This window comes from Nycticebus coucang, chromosome 10 (assembly GCF_027406575.1).
Source record: "Nycticebus coucang isolate mNycCou1 chromosome 10, mNycCou1.pri, whole genome shotgun sequence".
Lineage (NCBI taxonomy): Eukaryota > Metazoa > Chordata > Mammalia > Primates > Lorisidae > Nycticebus > Nycticebus coucang.
Window position 1 is genome coordinate 95,582,538 of NC_069789.1, and position 26,697 is coordinate 95,609,234.

Sequence of the window (26,697 nt, forward strand, 5' to 3'; positions counted from 1 at the left end):
AATGGCACAGTCATCATTTTTCCACACCAGGCTCTTCTCTTACTTTATTCAATCCCCTTTACCCCGAATTCCTTATCACCATTTCCCACATACACATTCATATCATATTTTTAAAAGTGTATTTACAATAGCGTCTCTTTTGTGGTAGTCCCTGTTCCAAGCCTTGGGAGACACCAGTGAACATCACAGGCAAACAAACATTCCTGTTGTGGGACCTTGCGCTCCGGCAGTGAAGCTCGGGGTGGGGAGCCAGTACTTACCACCTTTTAGACAGGCTATAATTTATTCATTACATTTGATGATTGTCTGAGTTAATAATTGAGCAAGGTAAGGAGGATTGTGTGTGTGTGTGTGTGTGTGTGTGTGTGTGTGTGTGTGTGTGAAGGGGCTGTGATCCTAGGCAGAGGGGACAGCCTGTGCAAAGGCTCTGGGGCAGCACCAGTGCCTGGGCTGGTTTGCAGCAGCAGGAGGCCAGTGAGGGGTGGGGCAGGGTGAGCAGTGGGGATAGTGATAGTGAAGCAGATGACATCAGAGAAGCAAAGGGGGTGCCGGGGCAGGGGTGAGGCAGAGCCTGGAGGGCTACTTTGTAGTGAAGACTGGTTTTTATTGGCAGGTGGGGAGGGAGCTATTTCAGGGCATTGAGTGTTATAAAGCACTCTCATTGTATTTCTCCCCGTTCCCCTTCAGCGTCGTATTCACCCATGTTGTCCTATGTGGGTCTATGACACTTTCTAACCATTCCATAGCACTCCACGGATGCCCCCCAGCCACTCTTCCAACTCTCTGGCTCTACAAGTAATATTGCAATGGACATCCTCATCCATGTTCCATTAGGGACTGCGTGATCACTGCTGTGGAGGGGCCAGTGGACTTGCTGGGCAGCAGGGTAGACAGACACTGACTTTAACTCGAGAAGTGCCAGACCACTCTCTAGGCTGGTTGTGCCTGTTTAGGTTCCATTCAGCAGTCCCCAAGGACTGTCGTAGCTCAACATCCCTGACTGACTGTGACTTTATCTGGATTTCAAATATTTGCCAATCTAGTTGTTATACAGTGACATCTATTGTTTTCATTTGCATTTCTCTGATTACTACTGAGTATGAGCACTTCTCCCTGTGCTTGGCAGGTGTTTTGCTTTTAGTTTTGGTTTGTTTGTTTTTTGCTTTGTTTTTCTTCTATAAATTGGCTGTTCCATATTCTTAGCCAATTTTTCTATTAGAGTTTCGTATTTTTCTTTTTTCTTCTCTTTTTTGTTGAGACAGACTCTCACTCTGTGCCCTCGATAGGGTGCCATGGTATCATTGTAGCTCACAGCAACCTCAAACTCTTGGGCTCAAGTCATCCTCTTGCCTCATCCTGCCAAGTAGATGAGACTACAGGCACCTACTGTAATGCCTGGCTAGTTTTTCTATTTTCAGTTGACACAGGGTCTCGCTCTTGCTAAGGCTGGACTTGAACTCCTGAGCTCAAACAATCCACCCTCCTTGGCCTCCCAGAGTGCCGGGATTATAGGAGTGAGCTACCCCACTCAGCCTGTGCTTTTCTTTTTGATTTGCAGGAGCTCCTTGTATGTTCTGTATATTATTCACAGCTGTTTTCAGGTTAGATTTAGAGGTGGCCTTGAGGTGATCTAGTCCAACCACCTCATTTTACAGTTGGGGAAGTTGAGACACAAGGAATGAGGTCACACCTGGTGGAAAAACGGAGACCCCAAATCAGTACTTTTTGGCCACATCATATGAAGTGGAGGCCTCGTTTGGAGGCAGGAGTGACAGGAAGACGTGGGCAGGAGCTGCAGGGCATTGCTGGCTCTTCACTATCTGCATTATTTTTGCAGATAGAGGGGCACTTGACCTTACCTGTTGACCAAGGCCAGCTCTGGACCCAAGAGGCCCTTGCAGTCTATGAGATTCTGATGACTGTTTCCTGCTCCAATTCACAGTGTCACTACTTTGTTTCAAGGCTTTATCCTCTTGCTTGACCAGTGCTGCTTAAATTCTAGTGTGTCTGAAATTCACCTAGATGACTTATTAAAATGCAGACAACTTCCCCCTCCTGAGGACTGGAAGGACTGAGAGACCCTTAGGATGTTGATGCAGGTGGCTCATGGGTCTTATTTGGAGCAGCACTGCACCAGCGTCATCAGCTCCCTGATTGATCTTCTGTCTCCATCCTCTCATCACCTCCATTTGTCTTCAGGCTGCCAGACGGAGCTACTATTCCTCCCACACATCTCTCTTTGTCATACCTCCTCCGTGCTCTCACCTGTACCGTCATCTGAAAAGCTCCTTCCTATGGGAAACGTTAGGATTTTTTCAAGATCTCAGTGAAGCGTGGTCTCCCCTCAAAAGCCTTCCCTGAGTTTTCTGGGCATCACCCTGGGGGTCTGGTGCAAATGGAGAGACACGGCCGATGGGAGGATTCTTGCTCATCAGCACGTTGTGCTTTGTGATCCTGCTGCCCGCCCTTCTGTCTGAGGCGGCTAAGGACACCTCTAGGAGGAAGGTAGCAACACCGTGGACCAGCTAGTCTTTTCTTTGTTTAAACACATTCATTTTGATTAAATGTATGTGCACATAGTTTTTTTTGAAGAGTAGCAGTCATACAACATCTGTCATGAAAAACAGCAGTCTTGCGTCCTTTGTTCCCATGTTTTTCTCTCTTCAAAGGCAAACACTTGAAACTCTTTTGGCTGATTCTTTTGATATCTCTGGAAAACATGCCCATACTGCTCCTGTTTGACTTTTCAGTGACAGAATGTGGGTTTAGACCTCCATCCTCCCCCTTGGCCTTCCACACATGTCCTTGCCTATTTCCCATATTCCAGGTTTTGCATCCAGGATGTTGCATGGTGGTTCTCAATCAGACATTTGGATACCCCCCTTAACTCCTTTCTCTTTTTCCTAATCCCCCCTCCATTTATTCTTCCCCCACCTCCCATATCCAGTTATTCATGGAATTCTTCCACCTCTACCCCTGACATAACCTCTTTAATTCATGCAAGTCTGTTCCTGCAGCACTGCCCTTGGTCCATCCAGCCACTGCCTTTGGTCCATCCGCTCCCCTTCCTCCAGGAGCCTGTGAAACTGCTTGTCTCTGCATTTCCTGTCATGCCGCCATCTGTCTCTTCTTCACCTTACAGCCAGAGCAAGCTTTCTAAAACACAAATCAATTGGATCATGTGATTTTCATGCTCAAAACTTTTAAGACTCAGAAGAAAGTTCCAGCTTTTTATCCCATTGGTGTAGAGACAATACTTCGTTGTCTTCCTGGTTCACAGACTCTATTTCCTTGCAATGAGGTTGGGGCCATGCAAAATATGAATGCAAGTGACGTGTGTCACCTCCAGGCCCAGGTGGTTACGAGCTATGTGCCTATTGCATCTCTTTTCTGGAGTGAATCTCTGAGGCCACGTTCTAGGTGCTGGAACTCCAGGATGGAGGAAGGCTGCCCACCCACATCAGACTCTACATGAGAGACAAATGAGTCTTTGTAGTGGTAAGCCAATGAAACCCTGGGCTTATCTGTTACTGCAGCATAGCTTATCACCACCCTGACACACATGAGGTATGTACGAGGCCCTACAAGGTCTGGCCTTGCATCTCTAACATTATTTCTCTGCTCTTCCTTTCCCATAGACTCTTGATATTTTAGCTATAATGACATCTCTTCCCTGCTTTCAAGCCTTTTGACATTGTAGTTCGTCTTGTTTAGAATGTCTTTTTGTCGATCTTCTTCTCTTTACCACTTTGCCTGGTGAATCCCACCTCACACTTCAAGCCTCAGCTTAGATGTCTCCTTGTCTGGGAAACCTTCCGAGACACCATACTGTGCACTGGGTGATGGGCCCTTCCTCCGTGTGCCTGCCCTTCCCTCACCGCTCTGTGCTGAAGTTGCCTACTTACTGTGTCTACACCAAACTGAACTGGAAGCTCGCTGAGCACTGGGACTCTATTCCATCCTCTGTGTCCACCTGGGGCCAGTCGGAGTGCATGTTCCATCCATTTTTGTGGAATGAGTTATTGTTGGAGGATCCAGGCACAATCTCAGGGGAGAAGCTGTTGTCTGGTTTGATGGAAGTAGTTGCAATTCTCAGTGAGTTCCTCACGTGCTCATCAGATATTTTGGTTCTAATTTTACTCTTAATGTGTTTCATTCTTGAAAATAGTTGTTTGCAAATGTAGGTGCTGCCAAATTGTGATGACATGAATAAAACGTGATAGTGGAGGGAGGTATATTTGCCTCTGGGAAGATAAGACCTATAAAAAAGACCAGTAAAGAGACACGTTCAAATTTTGCTTTAAGTTGAATGTCAGATTGCAGCTGTTACATTCCATTTCAAACTTGGCAGGTTAACATATTTACGTTGACTGAAAATGGAGTTGCGACGTACCAAAATATTGACTATTTTCCTGGAAATCTTGAAATCTGTTTTCAAATTAAAAAGGCTGCCTATTTTTCACGGTTTACAGGATGGTGTTTAGCCAACATTTCAAAATGCATAAAATTGTTTGCCTTAATTTGAGCTTGCCATAATTTCAGTCTCATTTGGAACACTGTTATGGTTTGAAATAGCCTGTTGATAAGTTGGTTTTCACCTTGATGAAGCATTTTAACTCATTTACATAAGCAGTTAAATCCACTAAAAATGCTAAATCTGTAAGCCAGTTTTCCTCATCAAGTTCTGGCACAAATTTGGTTTTTGATACCATAAATGATAAAATGTCGCAAATCATAAAAGCTTTTTTAACATTTGGCCTCTACTTAGCCATCTTCTTTCCAAAATATAAATGATGTCGCCATAGTCACCATTAAAGCAGCAGTTCTCAACCTGTGGGTATCGACCTCTTTAGATCGTATTAAAGGGTTGCAGCATTAGGAAGGTTGAGAACCACTGCTTTAAGGATTTCTTGGAATTGGTGATGATTCAATCCCTTGGCCCTTATGAAATTCACAGTCTTAATGATGTTTGCAAGATATTATCCATTTTTAAAGATTTTGTGCATAAATTTTCTTGACATATTATGCAATGATACTTAGTCAAACTTAAATTTTGGGCAATTGCATCATTGTCTATTAATTTTACCAGTCCCTCTCTTTTACCTACCATCACCATCAGCAACCATCAGTAACAATACCAGATATGTTGACAATGGACAAAGAGAATGACTTTAACATATTTTTTATTGCTTCAAATAAATCTCTTGATTTAATTGCAACTTTTAATGGCATTCAGAAGCCATTTCTTCAGTGACATTATATTTGTCATCATTACCTCCAATAAAAAATGGCAAGTTGAACTGTATTTTTAGAAACAGTGCTGTCATCCATCGCCAAAGCATAAAATTTAAAATTAGTGCTTTACTTTCCAAACTTCTTTCAATAGATTTTTCCAATGTCTTCAATTTGCCTGGCTGTAGTCTGGCAAGATAACTGATTTTAGAAATATCCCCCCTTTTTCAGGGCAAATTGTATTTTCCATTCTTTCCATACATTGCTCAATAAACTCCCCGTCAGTAAAGGGTTTTGATTTTTTTGCGATTAAACATGCTACCATATAACTAGCTTTTACAACGAAATCCATCTAAGTTGTAACTTAAAAAATTTTTTTGTTGAGAAGAGAGGCGTTTTTCCAGTTCCCCTATTTTGTCCTCATGACACAATTCTTCACATGCATCAAAGTTGGCAGCATGTTTTTACACATCATGCCTTTTCAAATTATAGTCTTTGAAAACTTGCACAAATATCGTATAAATTAATGAGTGCTTCATTATTTGCCTTGACAAAAAAGTAGTCATTTGTCCACTTTTCATTGAACAATCTTCCATCATCTGTAATTTTTTAGTTTTTGAATTCTGTTTTCTTCTTGAGATGTTGTAGAAGCCATGCTGGGATTTAAAAAGTAATACTAGATAAGGGGCTATATTTACATTTTGTTTTTTTGAGTCAGAGGCTCACTATGTTGCCCTTGGTAGAGTGCCATGGCTTCACAGCTCACAGCAACCTCAAACCCTTGGGCTTAAGCCATTCTCTCTCCTCAGCCTCCCAAGTGGCTGGGACTACAGGTGCCTATTTTTTTTTTTTTTTTGGTTGTAATTGTCATTGTTGTTTGGCAGGCCTGAGCTGGGTTCAAACCCACCAGATCTGGTGTATGTGGCTGGCACCCTAGCTAATGAGCTACACGCACTGAACCTATATTTACTTTTTTTTTTGTAGAGACGTTGTCTCATTTATCACCCTCAGTAGAGTGCCGTGGTGTCACACAGCTCACAGCAACCTCCATCTCCTGGGATTAGATGATTCTCTTGCCTCAGCCTCCCAAGTAGCTAGGACTACAGGCAGCTGCCACAATGCCTAGCTATTTTTTTGTTGCAATTTGGCCGGGGCTGGGTTTGAACCTGACACCCTCGGTATATGGGGCTGGCGCCCTACCCACTGAGCCACAGGCGCCACCCTATTTACTTTTATTATGAAATTTATTTATTTATGACAGAGTCTCACCTTGTGGCATCATAGCTCACAGCAATCTCAAATTCTTGGGTTCAAGGGTTTCTCTTGCCTCAGCCCCCCAAGTAGCTGGGACTATAGGTGCCCACCACAACGCCCAGCTATTTTTAGAGACGGGGTCTCGCTCTTGCTCAGGCTGGTCTCAAGTTCCTGAGCTCAGGCAATCCACCTGCCTCAGCCTCCCAGAGTGCTAGGATTACAGGCGTGAGGCAGCCTTTACATCTCAGCTGCCGGTGCAGGGCATGGCAGAGGACAACTGTAAAGCTCAGTGGACCATGTGTGAGGCACCACTGAGGTGTGGCAATACCTTAGTAATCAAATAAGAATGCTTACCTGACTTCTAAGTAACGTTAAATGCCTAATGTTGCAATATCATTGATAATCACTGCCTTGCCAAGTCACCACGAGCACAGGTAAGGTCTAATGATGTTCATTCGACCATTTGCACTGGGAATACAACCTACTGGAAGCCACTCACCACATAAAACTGAAGCCACGCATGTGTACAAATAGAGCATATGTGTGTTTATTTTATGTGACATTGTGACATTACATTGTCAGGTACAAAGCTCATACTTGAGAACTGTGCCATTGAGTTCCACCAGGAAATCACAAAAAACTATCATAATGTTTTGAGTAAGTTTATGATTTTGTGTTGGGTGGACTGTGTTCATAGCCACCCTGGGCTGCATGCAGGCCATGGGTTGGACACCCCTAAAGGGTTTAGTGAAAGTATTCCAACATTAGTTCCATAGCTTTGCTAAATGTACCAGTGTAATGTAAGATAACGTTAGGGGAAACTGGGTGAAAGGTATATGGAAGCTCTGTGCTGTCTTGGTAACTTTTCTATTAGTTTAAAATTATTCCATAACAAAAAGTTTATTAAAATAGATTCTTATTATAATTGATACTCATTTCATTCTTACAATGTCTCTGTGTAAGTACTGTAATTATGCCATTTACAAATGCAGAACTGAGATACACAGAAGTTAAATCACTTCCCATGGACACCCTCAGTTCATAAACACAATGGGAATGTGTGGTGGGCTGGGATTTAAGTAGAATGCAATCACAAACATTTATTTCAGGTAAGGCACCACCCTATTTGCTATGTCAATAGAGATTGTGGAAGGTAGGTGATCTTTGCCCTTAAGGTCATTACAAGTAGGAACCCACATTCACACAGTGCTGAGTGCAGAGCTGAGGTAGGACCCAGCTGCTGATTCAGGACCCATGCCCTTAACCATTGCAGTAGACAAACTGGGGAGCAAGTGGTGATTAGAGTCACGTGCAATTTACAGTGGAGGTGCAGAGTAAATTGTGTTTAGGGATAGCCAGCTTCACGGTGGGGGGTTTGATCTGAGACTTCAACATGAACATTTGATCTGGGTAGTGAGAAAAGAAAAATCTGGAACAGGTTTTGGGGCCTGGGTTGAATCTCCCCTTTCTGCTTCCCTTCCTCCCTCAGATCAGCCCCAAGAGCTCGGACACACATGTGACATTTAGCCATTCTGCTTAGCGCTTCATAAAATCATCAGCTCATGGTGCCTGGAACCTGAGCTTTGGAACAAGGCAGCCCGGTGTTCCGCACTTATTCTGTTCTTACTAATTATGTGAGCTTGAGTTGGTTGCCCCTCCCAGCCTTGGGAAAAGGAGAGGAACAATGACCACCTGACCTGGTTCTTGTCAGAGTTAACCTCCTGAGGAAATGTGTATTAAGCCAGGTCAATCTGAGTCCCCGGTAAAGACTCATAAGTGGCAGCCACCTCCATGTGCCTCGCTTCCTTATTTTATACAAGGCTTATGAGGTACATCTTTGCTTATGTTGCTAAATATTTCCTAGGGAGGCAGCTTTACAAAGAAGAAAGAGCCTGGGCTTTGGGAGACTGTGCTACTTACCGGATGGGTAACCTTGGTCAGTTTAAGCTGCCCAGGCCTCAAATTTTCACTCAGGTAATAACAGTATTATAGGATTGTGAAGATTATTCATATTTCTTTGGACTTCCCCCCAAATTGTTTGCTTCTTAAGGAAGATCTTAAAATGTTATATTTCTTGTATCCTTCCCTCCAAGCACTGACTTTGGGGACACAGTCAGTACTTACTAAGCACCAGTTGGCTTGCTTTTTAAAAAATTTTTATTTCCTTGCTTATTTTTTATTTTTATATCTTTGCTTTTTGTTGTTGTTGTTGTTGAGACAGAGTCCCACCCTATGCCCCTGAACAGAGTGCAATGGTGTCATAGCTCATTGCAACCTCAGACTCGGGTTGTGGGCATCTCTCTGCCACAGCCTCCCAAAGCCGCTGGGATTACAGGCACTCGCCATGGTGCCTGGCTGGGTTTTTCCATCTTTTTAGGGGTCAGGGTCTCACACTTACTCAGGCAAGTCTTGAACTCCTGAGCTCAAGCAATTCTCCCTCCTCAGTCTCCCATAGTGCTGGGATTACAGGTGTGAGCCACCGCACCCGCGGCAGTTGGCTTGCTTTTGGAGTGGCCTCCCTGGGCATTTCAGATGCATCCAACAGCGTTTTTTTTTTTTTTTTTTTTGAGACAGAGTTTTATTTTGTCGCCCTCGGTAGAGTGCTGTGGTGTCACAGCTCACAGCAACCTCCAACTCTTGGGCTAAAGCGATTCTCTTGCCTCAGCCTCCGAACTAGCTAGGACTATAGGACCCCACCACAATGCCCGGCTATTTTTGGTTGCAGTTGTCATTGTTGTTTAGTTGGCCCAGGCCAGGTTTGAACCTGCCAGCCTCTGTGTATGTGGCTAGCACCCTACCCGCTGAGCTACCGGCACCACCACCATCCAACAGCTTTTCTAGATTTTGCTCTGCTTCATTCAGTGGAGGTCAAGGAATTGTCCCTGGGCTGGTGAATTAGGGAAGGACTGACCTGTGAAATGGCCACCAAACTTTTTATTTATTTTACTAGCAGGCTTCAATCTTTAAGATAGCTCTGAGGTGGTGGGGTGGGATGGGTTGAAGAAGAGAGAAAGCCAGGAGTCTGGGGCAACTAAATAAGCTGAGGGAACTCCTGATTTGAGTTAACCCTGGTTTGAAAAATCCCCTTGCTGACTTCCACCCTCTGCCCGGCCTCGTCGTCGGCGTCGTCTTGGCTGGACTTGCGGCGGGTGTTCTGGTAGAGCACAGCACACATGCCGGTGATCCAGGCGGCCACCGTGCCCGCAGCAAAGATGCAGAAGCCGATGAGCAGCAGGAAGACATAGTCTTGGCTGTTCAGGTGCGTGATGCACATGTACCGCAGGGGGTTCCCCACCCGCGTGATGGGCCACCCCTTCAGCTCTATGGGCTCCACGCACGTGGCACTTAGATCATCTGCGAAGAAAAACACAGCAGGCGGGGTGTTGAAATGGCACAACTCCCAGGGTTCTAAGGCCAAAGGAGGCCTGAGGGACTGGCTGAACCCTCACTGCTCAAACCACCCCTCATCTGGGCCTCATTAGGAATACAGAACCCCAGGCCCTGCCTCAGCTCTGCATGTTCCTAACTCCTACACTCTGCTGTGCCCACATGGAGGTGCCCATGTGTGGGGCCAGGGTGAACATCTCCACCATTACATCAATGAGCTCCAGCTCAGGGCTGAGGTGGGGCCTGAGATAACCACGAGCAAAATTAAAATCATGGTAGTAACTAATACTTGCTAAGCTCTTGCTATGCGCTAAGTGATTTGCAAACCTCCTAACGACATTGATACACATTATATTATTGTCAGATAAGGCAACTGAGACCCGGAAGGTCTCACAACTTGAATGTTCTAGATAACCTTCAGGCTGTAGGCAGGAGACGGGAAGACAGAAATCCAGGAATGAGCTGTCTGAGTTGTTTTGCAGAAGTGGGAAATGCAGACAGAAGCTACTGTGGAGAGAAGCCGCCTCTAACCCTCAGGGCAGGAACCTCCTGACTAGTTCCTGAAAGCGCCAGTGTCCTTGGTGACCCAGGAAGGCAGGGAAATCAGGTTCAGTTAGGGAACTTCTGATGAGAGCTGGAAGCAGCAGAAGTGAGCTGCCTCTGGAGGAGGCAGTGGGTTTGGGGAACTAAAAAGAGCCGTCCTCTGCACCTGGGCACCATGACCTGCACCTTACTTCTGCATCAGTCACCTGTAGTGATGTCATTTCATTACTTCCAGGAGTCGCCTGCAGTGCCTAATGCTGTTTAGGACTCCCTCTTGGAGGAAGCCGGAGATCCGGGGGGTGGGGGTGGGGGTGGGAGGAGCCAGTGCAGGGGCTGTATCAGATCCACAGAGGAGAGAGGAGAAGAAACCTCTCTCTAGACTGCTCCCGGGACAGTGACCCTTAGGGCGACTCTGCCTACTTAAGAGCTCTCAAGTAGAGGGAAAGGGGCTGGGGACATGAGGAAGAAGGACAACTAGGCCTCCAGACCACCTTCCAGTCAGCCTGGCTCCACCACCTCTGGGTCTTTTCCCAGGAGGCCTAAGCATGGGGCCTCGGGAAGAGCTGGGGCAGCTCCTGAGCACTGTCCAGGAATTCTATTGGGGTGGGGTAGGGAGGGTCAAGTCACTAGCCCAGACTGTGAGGCATAGGAATACCCAAAGAAAGATGTATTTGAGAAAGGAAAATGTGAGCTTCTGAGAGTCTGGAGTGTGTCGGGGTGGGGGTGGGGGTGGAGGGTATCTCGTTCTATTTTTAAAAAGATTGGGCTTTTAAGTTGGGTTTTGGTGGCAGAGATGAGACTAAACATTACACACACATTTCCCCATTTCGAGGCATTAGCCTTGAAAGGAGCAATTAGGCAGTGATTTTAATGCATTGTTAGGCTGCCGTTAAAAGAGAGAGGTGGGTGGCTCTGGTTGCAGTCTCTCCCCCTCCCCAGTCCCTGCCTCTGCCAATGTTTGGGCTCTCACCAGCGTTTCTATGTTTCCCAGCCTTGGTCCACTCCACACTGCAGCCAGTGCCTTCCCCACGTGCAGCTTTTCCTAGGTGAACTTTGGTTCAAAACTCTCCTCTGACCCCTCTGTGGCCTCAGAATAGTGTCCAGACCACCTGATAGGGCATTCAAGAGCCCCTCAGTGCCTGCCTCCTTGTCTCTTTCTCACCTGACTTCTCAGCACCGTAGACAGCCCACCTTTGCTCCAGTCAAATTACTTATTCTTTGATCACATCTTGCCCTTGCCCCCGTCTGTAGCAAGCTTTGTTACACTGCACTTTTGGTATCAATCATCTCCTCCCCCAGGCTTTGCATGATCAAGTTCTTCCCATCCTTCAAGATCTAGCCTAATGCATCCTTTCCAAGGAGACCTTCCCCTGACCCCATCTGCATGGCTTCTAGAGGATATGTAATCGTTCCCACTCCTGAAATCATCCCTAGCGTGTCCTTGTATCACGCTTAACACGTCTATCACATTCCACCTTGCATGAGGGCTATTTAATGTGCATCTTTTCTTCCTTACTAGATGGGCTTTTAGCTCCGAAGGCACAGACTATGCCTGGTCATTATTCTTGTTTATAAGAGCAATCATTCATTGACTTAATTGAATAATTTGTAAATATGTAGGAATTTTCAAGTTTTATATATATATTTGTATATATATATTTTAGTGTAGGGGATTTTTTTTTTTTATTGTTTGGGATTCATTGAGGGTACAAAGAATTAGGTTACGCTGATTGTATTTGTTAGGTAAAGTCCCTCATAATTGCGTCCTGCCTCCGAGAAGAGTGTCATAAACTGTGACCATCCCACCTCCCCACCCTCTTCCCCTCTCCCCACTCCCTCAATATATCAGCCAGGGGAAAGATTTTATAAAGAAGACTTCCATGACAATTGAAACAACAAAAATAAACAAATGGGACTTAAACTGAATAGCTTCTGTACAGCTAAGGAGACAACAACCAAAGCAAATAGACAACCTTCAGAATGGGAAAAGATATTTGCATATTATGAATCAGACTTGATAACTAGGATCTACAGAGAACTCTAGTAATATTGGTTTTTTTTTTTTTTGAGACAGAGTCTCATTTTGTCACCCTTGGTAGAGTGCCATAGCATCATAGCTCACAGCAACCTCCAACTCTTGGGCTCAAGCAATTCTTTTGCTTCAGTCTCCCGAGTGCTGGGACTACAAGTGCCTGCCCCAATGCCTGGATATTTTTAGAGACAGGGTCTCTCCCTAGCTCTGGCTGGTCTCGAACCTATGAGCTCAGGTGACCTACCCGCCTTGGCCTCCCAGTTACTATTTGTTTTTCATTTGTCTACTTGTTTCATATCCCTTTTTTAATCCTTTGTTGCCTTCTTCTTCTTCTCTTTTTTTTTGATTCTAATTTGTTTTCTTTTTTTTAATTTTTTTTACCATCATTTTATTTTATTTTATTTTTTTATAGTTAAATCAGAGCTGTGTACATTAGCACAATCAAGGGGTACAATGTGGTGGTTTCATAAACAATCTGAAATATTCTCATCAAACTGTTCAACATAGCCTTCATGGCATTTTCTTAGTTATTGTATGTAGACATTTGTATTCTCCTTTGTTGCGTTCCTTTTTGTCATTTTACTTCTTTTGCTTGTCATTCATATATTATTTTCCTATTCTGGTGTGATGACTAAAGATTTTATTTCCATCTATGGATCTTGGAACACCTGATATGTGCTAGATGCCTTAAAAAATTAAGTTGGAGCTTAATTTAAACTGTCCTCTTGATCATCTCACAGGGTAGTTTTCATTATTCTTATGTTATGGAATGAATAAACTATATATTAGTTCTTCCCTATCTGGCTTTCTTAATCCCCTTACTTCTCACACATGGGGCTACCAGGTATAGTTGTGTGTGCTGTGCACTGCACAACTCTAGAATACTCCTTTCACCTTATAGAGAGATGATTCAGCCCCATGCTATCTTTTTCCCTTCTCCAGTGGGACCAGGGCATTTGCCCCAGTTAAAGCTCTTGGGTACAGTTACAAATGTCATTAATGTTTAACTTCTCCTTGAAAATAGTTCCTAAGGAAATATAAGCCATCACTATGTTTATTTCTGTATATGCCATGTTGTTCACAGGCAGAAAACTTGTCTTCCAGAACCAGGTGCATGAGAAACTAGAGTTTCTGGGGCCCAGAACTATACTAGTTGGTGTGGGAGCCCAGGAGGCCTCCCTTTTAGAAAATAGTTTTAAACCCCCAGGTTAGGGGAAGAATTTCTCCTTTTCTTGTCCTGTAGAAGGGACCACAGATCTGTGCAGGGGTCTGCTATAGGTTCCCAGGGTTTGGTGCCCCAAAGGTGCCAGGCCCTGAACAGGCTGCGTGAAGCCCCATTGGGACTGACTGGAGGGATGGAAAGGAGATGATGGGTCGACAACAGCCCCATCCCAATGCACTGAAGTTACCTCTTAGAGAGAGAAAACCAGTTTCTATCAGCTTCGGCATTTGTCAACTTCTACCCTGAACCCAGAGAAACACCTAATTCTCCCATTTCTCTTCCCAGGCCCCAGCTTGCCTGGACATCAATAGATGGTACAGTGCTTCGTCTTCTTTTTTATTTTTTCTCTAGCTAAATTATGCATCAAGAAAATAGATTTGCCAACTATTCGTCTGCCTTTACTCACTAGATCAGAAATGCTATGAGGATGTGGACTTTTGTTTGTTTTGTTCACTGTTATATCTGCAACACCTATAATGATACCTCACACATACTAGAGCTCAGGTTGTGTTTGCTGAATGAATTAAATGTTATTTGTTATTACCCCTTGGGCTCACTGTCATGGCCGTAACACTCAGCTAGGGGAAAGGGAACCTGGGTGGTAGGGTATGGTGTCATGGTGGGTCGGTCGGCCAAGCCCTGACTCCCTCGGATTACTCTATGGTAGGTGAGCACCAATCCCTGCCTACCCTGTGGGAGTCTGGGGAGGGTTTGGTGAGCTAAGGAGTGTGAAGCCCCTAAGAAGGCAAGAATGGATGGTTCTGAGGACCAAATGGAGCAAACCTTGAACTGGGAAGGGCACCTAGTGAGGTCCTCTGTGCTGAGACTACAGAGAGGGCAGTAAGTGTAGGAGCATAGAAGTGCCGCAGGCATGACACCAAAGGGTAATTAGAATGCAGCCCCAGTACTGTCTGGGAATGACTTGAGAGCAGAAGCTTCCTGTTCACCTTTGAATCCCTATTGTCTGGCACACAGTAGATGCTCAATACGTCTGTTGAATGCATACAGGAAAGAATGGCTGGATTGTCTGTCTGATCTCCTATAGCACGTCTTAAACTCTTATGCCCTTGGCCTGCTGCTTAGCTGTAATATGGCCACTCCCCAGTTTGAATATGACCCTTCAAATCACTGTTATATTTTGCTGTATTATTGATAGCTTAGATCAGCTGTGGTACACTGGTATGCCATGAGAGGATCTTAGGTGTGCTGTGAACATTTTAAAAGATCATTCATTAAATTATTTTCAAAAGAAGTTCAAAGCACAGTAAGTACGTTCTTTATTTTTTCACTCTATTTTTGTTTTGTTTTGTTTTGTTTTGAGACAGAGTCTCACTATGTTGCCCTTGGTAGAGTGCCATGGCGTCACAGCTCACAGCAACCTCAAACTCTTGGGCTTACGTGATTCTCAACCTCCCAAGTAGCTGAGACTACAGGCACCCACCACAATACCTGGCTATTCTGTTGTGGTTGTTGTCGTCATTGTTGTTTAGCAGGTCCAGAACGGGTTTGAACCCACCAGCCCTGGTGCATGTGACACCCTAACCATTGATCTATGGGTGCTGAGCCACACACTATTTTTTTTGATCAACATAATTTAAGTGTGCTGAGGAAGTTTAACTGTAGGTTCAAGCATGCTGTGAGATAAAAAGGGTTGAAAAATATTGGGCTAGGAATGATTTCGTAGAAGGCAAACTAGATTGGGCAAGTAAAGCAGCCCAGCAACACTGAAGCTAACTGGCCAGCAAGGCTCCCTTCTTGGGGGGTCCAGTGAGCATTTCAATTCCTGACAGATTGGCTTCCACCTTTGCCTTTCTGGAACTCCATTTTCTCATCACCCCACTATCTTCTCATGATGGCATAAGCCAGAGCTCAGCAGGCTACAACCCAGGGGCCAAATCCAGCCTGCTACCCAGTTTTGTAAATTAAGTTTTGTTGGAACACAGCTGTGCCCGTCCCTTTCCATAGTTTCTCATGCTGTTTTTATGCGAAAGGCAGAGTTGAATTTTTGCAGCTGAGAGCTGCAAAGCCTAGAATATTTCCTACTGGCCCTTTATGGAAAGTGTATGCTGACTTCTGGCTGAAATCATCCCTGGCATCTTGAAACCATAAGGATTTGGATGATTTGTGCTTGTACAAAGTATAATTCTTTTGTTCACAAATTTTTCCCCTTCAATACAGAGTTCACAGAGTTTTAAAGGTAAAATGTGATTCACAGATGCAAGGAGCATCTAGAAGAGACTTTGAGGTTCAGCAAGTTCAACCTGAAAGTGTTCCTGTGCTCCAGGAATACTAGGAGGTGTTTAAGGTTACAGGACTGCTTTTGTGTGTAAGTGGTTGTGTATGGGTGTGATTTAGGGGCAGAAAACCCCTTTTTGCTCATGAATTATGAGTCAGTACCCAGAATTCTGTCATTCAGAGAAAAAAAACCTTTCACCAAGAAAATAAGACAAAGTATAAATTTTTTTTTTGGTGGTTTTTGGACACGGGGCTAGGTTTGAACCCACCACCTCCAACATATGGGACCGGCACCCTTCTTCTTGAGCCACAGGCGCCACCCAAGTATAAATTTTTTAAAAGAGGAAGCAAATGACTTAATCCCTACCCAGGGGTAGCTGCCTGAGGCCACTTTTCTTGAGAAGGTTTTGGTGGGGAGAGGGGAGCTGCCTGTGTGGCAGGGCTGGGGTGGTACCAGGTGGTTCTTGGAAGCTAAAGGCAAACTCTAGTTTCTTGTCAGCTCAGCTTAAAACTGGGCCTGCTAGTCGCCACTCATCTGCTCAGAAAAGCCTAGATAGTGGAGAGTTGTCCTCAAGGATAGCAAAACGTTCGTGAAACCCCAGCAGCTGAAGGGCGCCGCCGTGCACCAGGCAGCCGGGCAGAAACACAGGAGCGCCCTTTGCTTCCTTCGGCACCTCTCATACTCAAACCACAACAAACCCTGTTAGTCCTACCTTCAAATGAGGCCCATGACCCGGACTACTACTGCCCTGGTCTCAGCTACAATCCTCCCTTGTCTGACCTGTGTCAGCCTCCTGAACTTGTCTTCTTGCTTTTCCTACAGTGTCTTTTCCACACACCAGTGGAGCAATCTGTAAGCATCCACCGTGCCGCTTCCCTGCTCACACCGTCTGTGACTTCCCATCACACTTAGGGTAAGCGCAAAGCCACTCCATGGCCCGTTGGCTGTATTTGAGCTAGTCTATCTCATTCCTTGACTTTCTCCTCTTCCTGGTGCTTCTACCTTTTAAGGGTGGCCTGTCCACACCTTCCCTCTGCACTGCTGCTGTCGGCCTTTCATGGGTGGACCCCGTGCTTTCCAGCTACTTCCCCTCTCTGCTGTATTACCTCCAGGTTGGGGAGCTCTTTCCCTGTAAAGATGAGGAAACTGAGTCTAGCTGTTTTGGCCAGGGACACGCACTGCTGTTTTCCAGAGGCCAGGGTGGTATTGGGTGACCTGAGCAGCCAGGTACAGAGAGCTGGCATTTTGAGCTTGAAGGAACCTCAGACCACTTTCTCTCAGGGCTCCTGACAGGCCTGGTTAGGGAGTGTGTCAGAATCAGCACACGTCCTTACCCCTCCCAACCCTCCTTGCATTTTCTAGATGGCTTAGGGGTCACTGACTCAATTGCCCCCCACTTTTAGCCCCCTTGTTGTCCTCAGGAGGCTGTTTTTCCAGCTGTCTCAGGCCAGGGAGTTTGTCCTAAGGCAGCACAGCCTTGCTGGCAGGGCAGTCGACAGCCTTGGGACTGCCTGTTACCCAGCCATTCTCTTTTTTTTGGCTGCTGGTCTTTAGTTCAATTTCCCTAATGAAAGAGATGGGCCAATGCTAATAGTGGAATAATGTGAGGACCCGCATTCATTCTGGAAGTCTAAGTTTTGGCACCATTGTAGATGACTTTGTACTTGGTGGGTTGAAATGGGGCCATTATCCTATTACAGCAGCTCTGAATATAGGGTGATATAGCTTTGTAATGAAGCTATGATGTTCCTCTGCTCAGAATACCCTCAAAATGACTTGGACCTGAAGCAGCACATGACTGGACCCGGCTACTTTCTGCAGATGGCTCTGAGTGGCTCTGTCCACCAGCCTCTGCAGCACCCTTGTCCAGGCTCCTTGTTGATGTGTGGGCCCCACCATTGGGCTCACTTAGGACTGCCTAAGGACTATAATTTAGGAGCTGATCCAGAGAGACTCTCTGTCCTCAAACTGCTCTGCTCCTGCCCTTTGTAGTCTGTCATTTTCTGAATTCTCAGTTTCTGTTTGCTCTGTCAAATTGCAAATGCCCCTTGAGAAAGATATTTCAAAACATTTTTAGCCATTAACATCTCAGGGCAAGTCAATTCATTTGCCAATTGGAGCAGCCAGATGCTGAAGGTCCAGACACAGGCCCTCACCCTAGGGTTTCTGAAAGGCAGCCTTAGTACTCTCTGCATGGGGAGTTCACTGGATCAGAACCTCAGGACCACGGGGTCTGATTCAGTGATCGAGAACCACTGTTGGAACAGGTCAGGCCTGGGAGGAAAGTCTGGGGCACTGGGTCCTTTGCGTGTAGGCATTGTACCAGTCAAGGTGAAGGTGCTTAAGACAGGAGGCAGGAGAGAGCAGGGAGAGCCGCTGTCTGCTCCCTAATCATGTGACTGTGCCCCTCATCACTGACACAGCCTCCACGTCACTGCTTGCCCATCATGTGCTGCTTACCTGGGACTCTCTCTGCTATCACAGCTGTCCTCTCACGTCACCTGTGTCTTATCTTTCTATTCAGGTCCATAAACTGCCAGCTGGAAGGGACCTTTGAGAGTATCCAATCCTATTCCCTTATTTTAAAGACAAGAAAAGTGAGACCTGGGGAGAGAAAGTGACTTTCCCCAAATCACACAGTGGCATTGCTAGAACAGGGACACAGCTTCCTGGCTCTTTCAGTTCTATTTTTTGTCACATGTATTCCTAGATTATCCTACTAAAAAAAGAAATTATGACTTTTTTCTCTGTGATAAAATCACCCCAGCATTATAATATAGTGTTGGGCACATAATGAGCATATAGTATATTCCTCAGAGTTGAATGGACTGTGATGAGCTTGATAACAAGGACATATCATGGCATGGTGGGGGGAAACATTGAACTTGGATGTCAGGATATCTCTGTGCTGGGCTTGGTTCCAACAGCCACCTCCCTGTGAGGAGGGTGGACTCTAAAGTTCCAGCTTAAGCATCCTAAGCTAAAAAGCTGCCCTGTCCAGTGTCATAGCCACTAGCCCCATGTGGCTATTTAAATGACTTGACTTAAAATAAAATAAAAAATTCATTCCTAAGAATGAGAAAGACCCAGTGCTCCCAATTTCAGAGCTCAGTATCCACATGCAGCTAGAGGCTACTGTGTTGAATACCACTGCAAAAATTTCTGTTGGATAACGCTGAACCAGACTTTGGGCGTGGAGGGGAAGGTAATGTAGGAGGCCAGGTGCCTTATGTCCAGGAGTTAAGAGTTGAGTGAGCTTTTGAGAGCATCCTGCAAGGCATTCACCCTGTCCTCTTAGGGAAATCGAATATCCTAGGAAGAACTAAATTGCCATTCTCACCTTCAAATAGCACTAATGACTGGAAAATTATAGTTCTGAGCAGTAATTAGTCCTCCTACTTGCTAACCTGGGCCAAAAAGGAAATGCAATTATGGGGCTGTTTTAACTCTGTTTTGACCAGGGCTCACTAGACACATTGCCACACACGTCCATCTCTGCTGTAACTTTAGTGTTTGGAAAGTGAGTATGTGAATTCTTTGAGGACTGAGTACTTTTCAGGACATCTGGGTATGCCATTGCAGAGTTTGTTTTGATTCAGACCTTTGATAATAGAATGACATCTCTTGCCAGTTTGGGAAAGTTTTGATATTCCCATTCTGCGTAGCCTTGTGATGAAACGAGGCGAATCAAACACTTGGCTTCCTTGACAGCCGCGGTATAGTGGGTGCCCTTAGCCAAAATGAGACATAGTGGGAGGATATATTTTTGTCTTTCTGATGTCTTTTTTAAAGACTTATTTCCTTCCCAGACCTCCATTGTTTTTAAAGTTCTCCACCTTGTTGCAGAATTATTTCTTAGCTAAACGGATTTCCCAAGAATTCACTCGTCCCTCTGATATGAGAGCTGATAAGGATTTAGGGGCATTTGAATTTTTCTTCTAAGGAATTCATGTAATCTTTCAGGTCCTCATCAAGACCATGATGCTTTTTTGGGACCCAAAGGGTGAATCTCTAATGGCTAATTTCAGCTCGGTGGAAGGCAGTGAATGGGGAGATAATGGGGCATTGCTCACAAAATCATGCCAGGTTTCTTTCTCCCAAAGTCGTGTCTGCCCCACCATTGGACTGACTTCTTTGTCCTCATCCCTAGAAAGCTATTTGTACATCCACACCTGGCTCTGGAAGTGGAACTTGTTGTTAGATAGACAATACAGAGCTTCAGTTCTGGATTGTGGTGACTCAGGAGCAGCCACCTTGCTGCTGCTGGTCCAGCCCTGAGTCTTATGGCCCCAGCTGAGACCAAGCCTTGATTTGGGCATCTGCTTTTGTTGTCTAGGGTCTTAACCCCTCTGTTCCTAACTTATATTGCCCAACTTCCTCTAGGGTTCTCCTTGCCCCATTTTCTCAGGGATTAGAGTCCAAGGATCTGCTGCCCACCTTTCTATATCCAATCTGTACTTCCACTTGCATCTCTAGTCAAGTCTCCTAGACCACTGGTCCACAACCTTTTTAGCACCAGGAACCAGTTTCATGAAAGACATTTTTTCCTTGGACCAGGAGGTAGGGATGATTTTTGGATAATTCAAGCACATCACATCTATTGGGCACTTTATTTCTATTCTTATTACGTTAAAATAATGAAATAATCATACAGCTCACCATAATGCAGAATCAGTGGGAGACCTGAGCTTGTTTTTCTGTAACTAGAGGGTCCCAGTGCTAGTCTCACTACCTCAGCTCCACCACAGATCAGGCATTAGATTCTCATAGAATTCAGACCCCTGCAGTTTACAGTAGGGTTGGTGCTCCTATGAGAATCTAATGCCATCCCTGATCTGACAGGAGGCGGAGCTCAGGTGGTGATGCAAGCGATGGGGCGTGGCTGTAAATACAGATGAAGCTTTGCTTGTTTGCCTGGTTCCCAACAGGCAATGGGCCACTACCGGTCCACAGTCTAGGGGTTGGGAACTTCAGTCCTAGACAGTGGACACTGTCCTTTAAAGCCACATATGCTAGACCTTCCTGAAATCTACTTCTTGTCCAGGGGACACCTGACTGCCGTCTGCTACTCAACTCTCTTAGGATCCTGCATCTTTCCTACATCTACCATTAGTTTATTGAGCGTTTGTGATGCATTAAGCTTAATGCCAATGATGGTTCATGAATGTGCTCATTTCATTTTATGACAGCCCTAGGAATGTTGGTTCTATTATTATCCCTGCCTTAAAGATGAAGAAATTGAAGTTCAGAGAGGTTAAGCTACTTGTCTGATATCATACAGATAGTGAGTGGCAGGGCTAAGATTATAATTCAAGTTAGTTTCAGAACCTCAACTCTTCACACTGAGCACTGCTGCCTGCACGGTGGCTGCCCTTCATTACCCGTGGGACAAGTGGCTGTCTCAACTGCCTGCCATCCGATAGGCACATGTGGCCTCTTTTGTCCTGCCCTGTCTAGTTCTGCTGTGCCTGACTGGATTGTGGCACCCATGACACAGGTGACCCAGAGTCACATGAGCCTCCTTACACGGCCTTGAGCTTCTTGGTTAGTCACCTTCATCAGCATTTAGCACTCAACAAATGTTTAAACAAATGACTGGATGAACTGAGTGGTAGCATTGAAGTCCCTTATATCAATTTCTTGCTTTTCAAGGGAACGTATGTACTGGCATTCTCCATTGCCATATTCCTTGATATTATACCACAGCGAAAATTTCCCAGTGCTAAGTAAGATCCATTATCTCCTAGGGTCTACGTGGAACTTATCTGTAATTGGATTCTGCTTCATAAATAGCCAGGTTACTCAGCTTATTTCATAGAAATTCTTTCTATATCCTGAAATGTGGGCACTTGGGGAGAGATGTGTGGGTGCTATTTAAGACACGTCAGAGATCGCCATTTTGATGGCAAATATGAATTAAATATGTGGGATTAAGGTTCAGAGTTCTCTAAGTGTTTTATCAATAGCAAAGTTACTTCTACTTAACAGAGACTGAATCATCACAGGAGAGTCAAATGAAATAAATATCTTCCTTTGCATTGAGGTCTGGCTCGGCGCCTATAGCTCAGCGGCCATGGCACCAGGCACATATATCTGGGATGGCAGGTTCAAACCTGGCCCAGGCCTGTTAAACAACAGTGACAACTACAACACAAAAATAGCCAGGCGTTGTGGCGGGCGCCTGTAGTACCAGCTACTTGGGAGGTTGAGGCAAGAGCATCATTTAAGCCCAAGAGTTTGAGGTTGCTGCGAGCCATGATGCCATGGCACTATATCAAGGGCTACATAGTGAGACTCTGTCTCAAAAAAAAAGAAAAAAGAAAAGTACAGGGCAGTGCCTGTGGCTCAAAGGAGTACGGCACCGGCCCCATAGACCAGAGGTGGCGGGTTTAAACCTGGCCCTGGCCAAAAACTGCAAAAAAAAAACAAAACAAAAAACATATATATATTTATATATATATATATACCTTGAGGTCTGGCTAAAGGGCAAGAGAAGCCCTAGTGAATTTTACCCCATGTGTGTTCAACTTTATGTTTATGTGTATTTGTGCACATGTGGATGTGAATCTGTACATTTATGTGCGTATGTGTTATGAGTACATAATATGTGGGTGAGCGTGGGAATAGATATGTATGTGTATACAGTATGTATGTGAGTGTATACCTCTGTGTTTGTATATGTGTGTTCATATGGGTATATGTAAGTGTGTTTGCGTATGTGGTTGTGTGCACGTTTGTGATTGTATGTACTTTGTTTTTTTTTTTTTGAGACATTGTCTCACTATGTTGCCCTGGGTAGAGTGCTGTGGCATCACAGGTCACAGCAACTTCAAACTCTTGGGCTTAAGCGATTCTCTTGCCTCAGCCTCCCAAGTAGCTGGGACTACAGGTGCCCGCCACAATGCCTGGCTATTTTTTGGTTGCAGTTGTCATTGTTGTTTAGCAGGCCTGGGCTGGGTTCCAACCCACCAGACCCGGTATATGTGGCCTGTGCTATAACTACTGTGCTACGGGCGCTGCCTGTATGTACGTTTTTGTTTGTGTGATTACGTGCATGGGAAGGGAGAACTAGATTGAATAAGGCCCCAATGAGAGAAAACACTAAGGTTGGATTCATCCTTTTGATTTTGGATAGATTAGGGTGAAACTTAGGTTTGTAAGGGAAGAACATGCCTATCATTATGAATTTATGATGATTAACATTATTATCCAATGTAAATGATCATGAGTGATTTCCAGGTGGTAGCTAGATAGGAAATAAAGCTGACACTTACATGCTGTGGCCATATGTTTATAACATGGCTTAGATTGAGACTGAACTCATTTATAGTTATAGGACAATAGTTATTATATAACTTGAGGATTAAGAGATTTTATAGAATAGTCCCATGGAAAAAAGATGCAAATTTGAAATCAAGAGCTTCCAATCATTTTCTTGCCATTCACTAAGCTGTCTGATTTTGGGAAAGTCACCCTATTTTCTTATCCAAGGATTGGATTAAAAATACCAATCCTAGCCCTTTGTGCATGCTGAGAGCACAAAATTTAAGGGTTGGTGTGACACTGAAAGTAAAGAAAATGAGACACCATATGTGAAGAAGCTCCTCCAGCTGTAAAGCTCTATGCAAGTGTAAATTATTCTTATGTCCAGTATGGGGCTTGCTCATGTTTTTAAGAGATAATGGTGAACTGGAGCAATGAGGTTATTTCTGCACGAAGTGGCCCGAGGGTTCCTCTGGGTCATCAAATGGCAGAGGGAGATGAGGGCAGATTAGCAGTCCCAGGTGCATGTGTGAGGTCCTCTTGCCGGTGGGTGAAAGCTTTAGTCCACCTCACAAGACAGACTCTTCATCCATGAGGAGCTTATGAGGTTGACAAGATAGATACTCCCTTCTGATGTCTTTGGAAATACACAGTGAAACAGACTTGGTGTATCATCCTGTTCAATCATGGATTGAACCGAAGAGTCAAGGGGTCCCAAGTGGTCAGCCTGAAAATTCTGAGAGGACACAACTGGGCAAGCAAAATTTGATAAAGGGAGATTGAATAAGAGGTGAGCTGGCAGGCTTAAGGACTGGGATAGAAGGGTGAAACTTGTGTTCACTTCGCTCTTTTCAGCTGTGGTAGGAGGTCCCTCCCTGGCAACCTGGTGGGCTCTACTCAAGGAAAATGTATATGTATGGTGGGGAGGGAGCAAGAGAGCACAACACCTTTCCACATGCCATTCACATGAACATTGGCAAGAAAGAATCCCATTTAGGAACAACAGTTCATGCATGAGAATTATTAATATTGATTCTCTTTTAGAGAGCTTTCTAGAAACCCTCACAGCACCATTTATGAAGAAAGCTAGAAGATATTATCTCTGGCCCTTAGAGAAGGTGGCTCTTAGAGAGGCAAGGCAACTGTACCCAAGATAACTGCTTCTGTCTCCTTTCATGACTGGCCCTGTTGAGAAGGCAGTCTGACAAAGTTAGTTCTTTATGATTTATTCTATCAACTTGAGTTGAAGTATCTGGCAGCAGGGCAGGTGCCTGGGGCACACGACTTATGGGGGCACTCACTCTCGGTGTGCTCTCCCTCAGCGCCTCCTTAAATTCTGCATCCTGGAGCCTGCTTGCCTCACCCTGGTCCACTCCCTGCCTGGCAGACATTGTAAGACAGGCCCACTGGGAGGCCAGGAAGGCACATTTTCACTTGCTGTCACCACTCAGCACCCTCTCCCCCAGTTCCCCTTGAAGCCTGTCATTCTGGCTAGGAGTATTCCTAGGAATTTCCACATGGGCCAGATTTCATGGTGAAAGGTTCAGTAGGACTTTCATAAAGCTAGGTCTTTGAAAACATTTTTAAAGGCAAATACCCAGGGAAGGGAGAGAAGGCACGGTTTTAATAGGGCTTGATTTTCTATTTTGTCCAGTTTTTCCAGATTCTGTCTACGGCTCTATGCTTTCTGGGAGGAGTTTTTACTTCTCTGCAGCTCCCACTTCCCTGGGGGAAAGTACAGTTGGTAGAGATGGAGGCTTGGAGGATAAGGACAGGCAGTGAAGTCCCTGAGATGGAGAGGGGAAGAGACACAGGGGCCGTGGCAGAGGGAGTGGGGACAATGGGTGGCAGCAACCAGCTTGGAAATCTCCCAGGTAAAACTCGAGAATCTGCCTGTAAGATTGGAATCCCCTTGTTTGACCCAGGGAGCACAGGACCCATTCTCCACGGATCCATGCCTTTCTCTCCTTCCTCGGGAGGTTGGCATCTTGAAAATAAAGCAGCTGTGGGGAGGCTTTTCTTGTCCCTTCTTCCTTCACCCCCCTCTCATTGTCTAGGTAGCTCATGCTCCTCCTTTCTTCTCCTCTGAACCCTTCCTTCTGTGTATCATACTTCTATCAAATCCTCCACTGCCTCTAACATTGACTTTGAGATCCTAGAAAAGTTCAGTCACTGAATTAAACACATTAAAATACATTATTCCCAACAGAATACAGTGCCCCCTTATTCGTTACTTTGCAATGATAGCACTTTATCCTTTCCACACACATCACTTTATTTGACTTAACAACTCCGGATGTTAGGTAATATTATTGTCCCCACTTTATGGATCAGGAAACTGAGGCTTAGAGTAATGGTGACTTTTTCCAACCAACCAGGAAGTGCTAACTTTGGCACCAGAACTCAGCTTTTTGGATTTCTATTTCAGAACTTTTTCTTGCGAGCCTTATTGCCCCCCTATGAACTCCAGGATGGGCCCTGCAGAGCAGTAAGAATGCTTTCCATCAGCTTCCCCCAGCCCTTTCTCCTGTCCTGACCACCTCTGACTTCACCTTTTCGGGAACCGATCCCTCTCCCTCCCTCACATCCATGTCCCCACACCCAATCAAGCCCTCACCTGAGGGGTCCATGTGGGACACTATCAAGTAGATGGCGAAGTCCAGGAAAGAGCAGTTGCATCTCCAGGGGTTTCCGCTCAGATACAGTCTCTCAAGTGCCATGAGGTGATTGAAGGCACTGTGGTCCAGGGTCTGCAAGCCGTTGTTCCTGAGGTCCAGGTGTCTCAGGGAGGTGGTGTTGGCAAAGGTGTGCTTGTGAAGAGATAACAGGTGAGGGTTGTTGGCCATGTTCAGCTGCACCAGGTTGGTGAGCACTGAGAAACTGAAGGGGGAGATGGAGGTGAGGTTGTTGGAGCTGAGGTCAAGGTAGATGAGTCTGAAGACCCCGACGAAGGTGTAATCCATCACCTCTCGAATCCGGTTGTTCTGACAGTCCAAGTAAACAAGGTCACTGAGGAGTCCTAGGTGCATTGCTGGCAAACTAGTGATTCTGTTATCGTTCAGGAAGAGCCTCCGGGTGTCCAGGGGGACGTCAGGGGGGAATTCGGTCAACTGCCTCCCTGTGCAGGTCACTTCTTGGGCTTGACACAGACAATTATTTGGACATGACCCTGATACCAGCCCCATTCCAAAGGAAAAGAGTAACCACCCAGGGCCAGGGCCTGACGCAAGGGACATAGTAAGAAGCCACAACTGCCCTCCTTCCACTTTCCTGCTGGCGGGCGCTGTCCCTCTGATCCGAAGGCTGCTGGTGGGGGGACAGGGCGGGGGGGGGGCGCTGGAAAGAACTGTAACACTCTAGCTTTGTACAGAGCAATTTTCCATTACAGGAGAAGTGAACAGAAATTGAAACGGGAGGCCTGATGCCCCGCCGCCTGGCTGGGTGGCTTTGCCGGCTTGCTCAGTCCCAGACTGCTGCTGGAAGCTGGCCCACTTGGCGGCTTTGAAAGGTCTCACCCTTTCCCTGCCT

At 45.5% G+C, this 26,697-nt stretch overlaps 1 protein-coding gene across 1 annotated transcript; it reads right to left on the reverse strand.

Annotated features, from left to right (window-relative positions):
* Positions 1–7,041: 7,041 nt before the first annotated feature.
* LRRC52 (leucine rich repeat containing 52) lies at positions 7,042–26,562 on the reverse strand. Its single transcript, XM_053606644.1, has 2 exons — positions 25,787–26,562; positions 7,042–9,840 (listed from the first exon to the last, which is right to left on the reverse strand). Exons 1-2 carry the CDS (start codon positions 26,403–26,405, stop codon positions 9,518–9,520), a joined length of 942 nt encoding a protein of 313 aa, XP_053462619.1. The 5' UTR covers positions 26,406–26,562; the 3' UTR covers positions 7,042–9,517.
* Between the last annotated feature and the right edge of the window lie 135 nt (positions 26,563–26,697).

What these genes read in the sequence shown, in the direction of transcription:
- LRRC52 (XM_053606644.1), bottom strand. Translation starts at nt 26,405, where the DNA reads ATGTCCCTTGCGTCAGGCCCTGGCCCTGGGTGGTTACTCTTTTCCTTT. An exon ending in GTCCCACATGGACCCCTCAG is followed by an intron (nt 9,841 to 25,786) that starts GTGAGGGCTTGA and finishes TTTTCTTCGCAG; the next exon opens with ATGATCTAAGTGCCACGTGC.